The sequence below is a fragment of the Phalaenopsis equestris genome, unplaced genomic scaffold, assembly GCF_001263595.1.
Source record: "Phalaenopsis equestris unplaced genomic scaffold, ASM126359v1 Scaffold000125, whole genome shotgun sequence".
NCBI lineage: Eukaryota > Viridiplantae > Streptophyta > Magnoliopsida > Asparagales > Orchidaceae > Phalaenopsis > Phalaenopsis equestris.
In genome coordinates, this window is record NW_018164567.1 from 988141 (window position 1) to 997113 (window position 8973).

At 32.2% G+C, this 8973-nt stretch overlaps 1 protein-coding gene across 1 annotated transcript in view; it reads right to left on the reverse strand.

Moving 5' to 3' along the window:
• Positions 1-8973, reverse strand: part of LOC110021254 — a 46031-nt gene that overhangs the window by 18554 nt on the left and 18504 nt on the right. Inside the window, exon 2 of the mRNA XM_020719674.1 lies at positions 2537-2623. Within this exon, the coding sequence (XP_020575333.1) occupies positions 2537-2618 (82 nt within the window). The 5' untranslated portion in view covers positions 2619-2623. The remainder of the gene's footprint in view (positions 1-2536; positions 2624-8973) is intronic.

Here is an 8973-nt window from a genome sequence, read left to right on the forward strand (position 1 = left end):
TTATAAAGATCATTAAAAACAGAACTTTTAGCGTCACAGATTGTTCTATTAGACTCCTTGCGGGCCGTTTGATATTTTTCCCATTTCTCTAAACTTTTGCATTTAAACCAACTTTTATAACACTTCTTATATTTTATCTTTACTTGCACATTATTATTCTACCACCAATTATTTTTATTTATAAAAATTTTTTCTTTTGATTCTCCAAGTACATTTTGATTCTATTTTTTCTTTTGATTCTCCAAGTACATTTTTTGCTACTTGTTTAATAGTGTTTGCTACTTATCCCACATAGCATTTGATTCTTCATGAACATCCCAAATTTTGAAATCTTGAATTTTACTCATAAAAATAATTTTATTTGTGTCTTTTGGGTTCTCCCATCTAGTTCTACGATGATGAGTCCTAGTAGTATTTATTTTGAAAACTCTTCATCTTAAAATTAAGAACTAATAAACGATGTTGGGTATTTAAATCCTTACTTGGAATGACCATACAATATTTACAATCTCGACGATCTCTTCTTCTCATAAGAAAATAATTAATTGGTGTTTTATTAGATCCAATCTTATAAGTAATAAGATGTTCATCTCTTTTCTTGAAAAAAGTATTAGTAATAACAAAATCATACGCTAAAGCAAAATCTAAAATAAATCTACCTTCTTCATTAGTCTCCAAGCCATCGTGAATATTTCTAAAATCTTCTACCACTCTACCGACATGTCCATTTAAATATTCTCCAATAAAAATTCTTTCTTCAAGAGGTATCATTTGTATTAAGTCTTCTAAGTCATTCCAGAATTTATCTTTAGACCATATATCTAAACCTACTTGAGGAGCATAAGCACTTATAATATTAAAAATCTTAGCATCAATGATAATCTTAAGGGCTATAATTCTATCTCCAATTCTATTAATTTTTACAACATTATCTCTCAAACTCTTATCTATAATTACACCTAAACCATTTCTAATGCGGCTCTTACTAGAATACCAAAGTTTAAAGCCTAAGTTATCAATCTCCTCAGCCTTTTCTCCAACACATTTAGTTTTTTTAATACATAAGATATTAATCTTTTTATGAATCATAATATCAACTAATTCCATTAATTTACCATTGAGAGTACATATATTCCAAGATCCTATCTTAATATTAGTTTCATTAGTTTCATGGAATAACTTCTTTACCCGCATCCGTCAGTAATGTGAGAACTCTTGCTTATTTGCACTGCACCCGAGCTCCGGTATAGCAGCCCTTACACACTTTTTACTGTACTCAGGTTATACAGCGCGTCGCTTCCAGGGGACGCCCTGACACTGATACAATGATCAAAAGGATTCATGTTGATTTTTTCGATAATTTTTACGCTGGTTGTCGACTACCTAATGCAACCCTCCACTTTTCACATTTGGGTTCGGGACCGACAAGAAAAAAAAACAAAACAGTTACAATAAAAACATTTTGAAATAGCCTAAAAGAATACATTTTAAATGCCAAAGAGTTATTGATATTTTGTCTGAATAATATAAAGACCCTACATCGTGGATCTTCGACTTGATTAGGTTTTAGAGACCAACCCTATATTGTTGATTTTTGGACCGGATACATTGAGTGCTTTCATTCACAATGGCAAAATAAAAACAACAACATCAAAACCTTTTTCCTACTAATTGGGGTCGGCTACATGAGTCTTTTTTCTCCATTGTGTCTTATTTAGTGTCATATTTTAATTTAATTCTAATAAATTAAGATCATTTTTTATACAATATGCCCAAGTCATCCTAAGTCTACCTATGTCTTTCATACAATAAGTCGAATAAAAAATGTCTACTTTTCTAATAGGATCATCAGATGGTCGACGTTTAATGTAACCAAACCATCTAAGACAACTCTCTCTAATTTTGTCTGTCACTGGAGCTACACCAACCCTATCACGGATATATTTATTTCGCATTTTGTCTCTATGTGCGAAGCCACTCATCCACCTAATCATTCTCATCTCGGCAACACTTAACTTAGTTTTTATGTTTCTCTTTTATAGGCCAACATTCAGCGCCATAAAACATTGTAGGTCTCACCACCATTTTATAAAATTTTCCTTTCAGTCTAAGCAGTACTTTTCTCTCACACAATAGGCCCGAAGCATTCCTCCACTTCAACCAACCAACTAGAATTCTACTAATACCATCCTCATCAATATCACCATCACTTTGAACAATCGACCCGAGATATCTAAAGCGTTCACACCATTTAATAATTTGATCAGCCATAATTACATTTCTGTTACTAGAGCTACTACTACTAAAATTATATTTCATGTATATTTCATGTACTAAAATTATATTTCATGTATTCAGTTTTAGTTCTACTCAAACGAAGGCCTTTAGACTCCCAGCTAGACCTCCATAATTCAAGTTCTTCCATAGTTTTTTTCTCTCGAAATAAAGAATTAAAAAAAATCATGCTGCCTTATAAACTAATTAGGCCAAATTTTCATACAGAATATAGGCAACAATAAAAAATGAATTATCTAACCTGTAAGCACTGTACTTGAATAAGCAGATTGCCAGCAAGCGAGCACTAGGATCAGTAAGAAAATCCCTTCCTTAAGAACCATTATTCCTATCAGAAAGTAAAATAACATAAGAAATCCAAACTCCTACAATGGAAATCTTAGAAGTATATGATTAAACAGTTTTTATTAAAATAACATGGACTGGTTGTTTTGCCCTACCTGAAATCTCGTGAATTTATCCACATGGCTAGAATTATCTTCAATTTAGATAATTTAGGAAACAAAAGTGTGAAACATGCAAAGCAGATTAAACAATGGATTTCTTGTACCTCAATCCATGTGAATAATATATATTTTTAAGTTCTTCATGAAGAAAATGCCAAAAGCATAATTCTCGGCTATAATTTCAGTAAACTCGGAGTTTCAACTTTAATGAGGTGGATAGCTTCAAAAATCAAACGGTATATTTTATTACATGTTTTAATTCTCGTCAGAACCTGAAAAAAATGTCATGCCAAATAAAATGGGCGTTAAAACAAAGATTGGATATGGTTTATCACTATCCTTTATACTTTTAGTCTTCATTACTGAGATATGGCGTAGAAGGCATTGTTAAAAAACCTCTCCATTTTTCCAATAGGTAAGAGGGTACATAATTTAAAATTTAAGAGTGATACAAGGGAAGAAAATTAATAGAAAGTAATAGTAAACCATAAGGAAGAATTGAAACAATAATAATAAATGCAAATATAGTTAAATAAATATATAATATAATTCTCCTTTACACTGGAAATATGTAACTAGAATATTATAGGAAATTATGATTTTTGATTTGAACATGTGTTGAGATCTTCCTTGAATGAACATAACAATCAAGCAACTAGGGACCGCTCATTAAAGGCAAGGACCTATTATTGTATTGCAAAAATGAACCTTTCCAGTTTTGTTTCATAGCTATCTATATGCTAAAATGAGCTTTTTTCAATTTTTCTTGATAGCTCTCCACCTTCTTAAGATCTTTAAGAAATCTTTCCTAACCTCTCTCTATAGCCTTAACATTTTCCACATCAGCACAAGACTATTGTCCACCAACTTGCTAGAATACTTAAATATTTCTTGCTTTGTTGGAGAAATGGAACAAGGATGTAAAATGTTTGATGTCTAGTGGGATTTTAACATTCATAATTCCTTGCTCATTTCTCATTTATAAAATATCTTGACGCGATTAATCCTATCATTGTGAATAGGATTCTTAACAATGTTGTTACAGCTTGATGGTCAAATTTCATTATCAGTGGTGGTATAGTAAAAACTTTAAGATCTTTAAGAAAATACTTGAGTCACATACCTTTCACAAATTTCATGGATCATGGCCTGAATTCTAATTCAATAATGCGTCCAGCAATTATGGAATATCTTTTTTTACTCCTCTAAGTAACTAAATTTCTTATATAAAAGAGGAATAACCATATTCAGACTTATAATCAGTTGCAGATCCTATCAAATTAGCATCAATAAAAATTTCTATGTGCTTATTAGTCCCTTTCTTGAAGAATAACCCCTTTCCAGGTATCGAAGAACCTTAGTGTTCTATATGCAGTATCAAGATGTTCCTTAATAGTTTTATTTCTGAATTAATAACACCAACAAAAAAGCAAATATCAGGTCTATTATGAGAGGGATAGAACGATAAATTTCTCTACATTCTTGATGTCTCCCTTTTGTTCATAGAAGCTCAATCATTCTTGATTCCAACTTTGTTTAAGGGATTCATTGGTACTTTCAGGCTTACACCACAGCATACCAATTTTCTTTAATACGTCCAAGGTGTACTTCAATGAGAGGCAGATATCCCCTACATTGATCATGTCATTTCCATGCTATAAAGTATTTTAATAACCCAAGATCTTTGATTTCAAATTCTATTGCAAGGAAAATTCTCAACTTGTTCATGTCTTCTTCATGATTCCATATCAAGATGATATCTCAATATATACAATAAGGTAATAGATTTTAACTTTAAATGATTTATTGATAATAAAATGTGGTTAGTTTATTGATGAGAGCGCTCATGCCATTTAATCACAATGGTAAATTTGGCGAAACATGCTTCTGGTGATTATTTTAAGTCATAGAAAGATATAATGAGTCTAAGAACTTAATTTATATCACTATATTCTCAAATCTAGAAAAAATTACTCAATAGAAATTCACTTCTTTATGCCTAATTAATGAAGAAACATAACTATTTTAACAACAAGAGAAAAAAATTATTATAATTGTATCGATCTTATCAACCAGGACAAATTTCGCGATAATCAATTACTATAGGTTTGAGTGGATCTTTTTGCAACGAATATTTCTTTGCATCCATCGTTACTTCTATCCACTCTCTATTTCACATTAAAATTCATTTTGCATCCAATAAGTTACTTCCCTTTAGAAATATTAGATAGTTTCCACATATTATTTATTTCAAGAGCCAAGATTTTTTCATGCAGTGCATTTCTCCATCCAAATAATCATAATTCTTGATTATTATTTAGAGTTTTCATATTAGAAAGATTTACAGCAGAGGCATAAAACTTAGGAAATGATTCTCCACAGGAAAAGTAATGATCGAGTATTTGGTGCAAGTACTTCTCTTTAAAGTAGAAATAGGAATACTTAAATCCTCCTCAAAATCATAATTATCTTGTCCTTATGAAGTTGTGTCATTATTCGAGTCCGACATTAGGTTTAGTTAATTTACATTAACTGCATTGTTCCACCTTGCTAGTTAATTTTTTTTGTTGTCTAGAATAACAATATATTTATACTTTGCTATTTGTACATGATCTTTGAAGCATCTGAAACAATGAGATCACACTAGCGATATTCTAAGTAGTTATGAAGATAAGTACAGCTAATGTTACATCTAAACTCATTCATTGAGTGAATTGGTATAATTGTTGAGGAAAAAAATTATTGAGTTTCAAAACCACAACCATGGTATAATTCTATTTATTTTAGGAACTGGGTGCAAAACATTTGTACCCATGGTGGTACAAAAAATAGCCAATAAAAGTACATTTATGATTTTTGGGTCAAGTTTGCTGCTTCAATGACTAGAAATATGCATAAGATAGAGCAGTCAAAACTTCGAGACATATGATAAAGATGAGATTAATTTTGGGATAGGCTTTAGGTGAGAGATCGATATGGAGCTTTGAATTTTTGAATTCTTGAGAGCATTCAATTAATGAGATATGTCACAATAAGTATGGTAATCCCCCAACTCTACTTGAGACATTGTTGGGGATCATAATTGGTCAAAAAACATCTAGAATGTGTCAATTTTTTTTCGCCACCGTATTTTTTTAAGAAGTATGGATACAAGAATTTCAGTGAAAATTTCTTTATTGCAAGAGATATTCTTCAAAAATGGAGTGAAAATATTATATTCTTATTATCAATTTAAAAATTTTGAATATTGATTTTGAATTTACTTTATATAAACGAATGAATTCCTTAAAAAATAGAACCGCTTTCAAGTTGTCTTTCATTAGGAAGATTAATGTAATTTTTGTGGTCATCAACACAGGATATAAAACATGAAATTTTTATCCAAAATGGCCCCCAAATGTCACGATGGATGATAGAAGGTTGAGGGAATTTATAAAGATGAGTAGAGTACGCTTACATAATTAGCAAGTTTAATAAAAGAAGTGGAAGACAAAAAAGAATATAGCTCAATACTATAATGAAAAATATAGAAGAAAAATATTACATTTTCTACTTTCAATAGGCAAATGTGGTACAAAATTTATAGGAGATACAAGGCACAATTAGAGGAAATGTAATAGAAAGTAATAAATGTCCACAAGGAATAATTGAAAAAAATAAATAAATGTAAATATATTATATCATTCTCCTTATCATGGAAATAAGATATTAGGAGAATATAGGAAATCACGATTTTGACTTGAGCACGTGGTGACATCCCCCAAGAATGGACATAGCAGCCCAACAACAACTGATTGACAGAAAGGAACTATTATTGATTGTAGTAATTAGCCTTTCCAATTTGTCTTGACAGTCCACCTTTTTAAGATCTTCTAGAAATGGTTCTTGACTTCTCCTTATGAACATGACACTTTCCATATCAGCACAAGACTGTTGTCCGCTAGCATGTAAGAATCCAGAACTATTTTCATGGGTACATAGAATGGTGTCAGCCTACCATGGCTTTACTATATTAACTTGGATTTTCTTCTTATTTCATTGTCATTTACTAAATTAGTTATACCCTTCTGTTTAGCTAATCTTTCATTTTCTTTTTCTTACAGCATACAACAACATATTAGTCATTCTTCTTTCCATTCTTCATCTTCTTCTAGCGCTTTATTTTATTCCCAATTCCTTAAAAGCTTTCGTGCATTTGTTTTTTTAATTTAATGGTAAAACTATTGCTTACAACTTAAATTTTCATGGGATCGGCTTTAAGTTTTTTGCTTTAGTTATGGATGGTTTTATTGGACATTACAAGGAGGATGTACCTTGGTGTATGCTTTTTGCTGGTGTTATCCTTCTCATGGATAAGAAGAGAGAAAAAATTCAAGAAAAACTTGAATTATGTAGTTCTACATTGGAGTCTAAAGGCCTTCGTTTGAGTTGAACTAAAACTAAATACATGAATGCAATTTTAGTAGTAATAGCCCTAGTGACAGAAGGGTAACTTTGGGTGACCAAATTATTAAAAGGTGTGAACGAATTAGATATCTCTGGTTTACGTTCAAAGCGATGGTGATATAGATGGGGATGTTATTAGTAGAATTCAAATTGGTTGGTTGAAGTGGAGGAATGCTTCAGGCCTTTTATGTGAAAGAAAAGTACTGATTAGACTGAAAAGAAAATTTTATAAGATGGTGGTGAGACTTGCAATGCTCTATGGTGAAAAATGTTGGCCTTTAAAAGAGAAGCATAATACTAAGTTAAGTGTTGCCGAGATGAAAATGATTAGGTGGATGAGTGGCTTTGCACTTAAGAGACAAAATACAAAATGAATATATTTGTGATAGAGTTGGTTTAGCTCCAGTGTGGACAAAATTAGATAGAGTCGTCTTAGATAGTTTGGTCACATTAAACGTCGATCATCTGTGATCCAATTAGAAGAGTAGATGTCTTAGATTCGACTTATATTAAGAAAGGCAGAGGTAGACCTAAGAAAACTTGGGCTTATTGTATAAAAACTTATCTTAATTTATTAGAATTAAATGAAAATAGGACACTAAATAGGACACACTGGAGAAAAAGGATTCATGTAGCAGACCCCACTTAGTGGGATTAAGGCTTTTTTTTGTTGATGTTGTTATATATAACTTATAATATATTCACCTCACGCAAACATGTTGAATCATAACATTATTAACTTTTAAATCACAAGTATCATCAAAATTTAGATATTTCAACTCCACTTTATAAAATATTGTTTACAACTAAAGTTCTATTACATCATACAACTTCAATCAGTATATTTGTATTATCTTAAAGATCATGCATTCTATTTTGGAAAAGTTTTAGATGTCACAAATTTTCCTTATTAATAAAATAACAAAGATTTTATTTACAACAAAATTTTACAAATTAACAGCTATTAAAAAAACGAGCAGATCTCCTCAATTTAGGGTCTGTTTGGCGCAGCTTATTGGGAGCGGCGGCGGTTTGTAAACGGCGCCCGACTGTTTTGTTTATGAAAACGCCGCACGACTGTTTGGTTAACCCGTTCGCGCGAGCGTATTCCCACCGCTCATACACGGTGTTAGCGACATAAGGCGGAGCGCGATAAGCTCTCCTCCCTTCGCGTCCTGCGTTGAGTTCGTGCGTTTAGGGTGAAAAAGACGCCCCGTGCCCATCTTCAGTCTCCCTCGCCCTCGCCTTCTTCCTTGCTGCCGTTGACAAATTTGGCAAGAAATCCACTCTCTGCTCTCCCTCTCGTCGCCCTCTTAACAAAACCCTACTTTCCCATCCGGTATGCATCATCGTTTACGATCCTTCTGTGCTTTTGCTAGATGTTGTTTGATCCCTAATTTGTGCAGCTTTGCATCTTGTTTGGATGGACCATTGGTGGTTTTGGAAGTTTTTTAAGGAATTTTAGATGGGTGGTTTTGTATTCTCTGAACTTTCGATACACAATTTTGGGTCTCTAACCCCTGATTTGTTGCAAAGCTTTTCGAGCCTTCTTTGAACTCTCTTTTTACTGGATTTGAAATTTTGACGAAAGTATCGGTAGGTGTTCCGATCAAATTTATGAATAAGTTGCATTGCATGAGTTTTGGCTAGGTGTTCTTATCTTTGTGATGGTTCTTATTGATCAAATTTGGGCCCTAATCCTTCTCTATCCCTCTCTCTATGTCGTGAGATGTCTCCTCTATGTTCGGCTCCTAGGGAATTTGGGGCATTGCAGTGGTTCTTTATT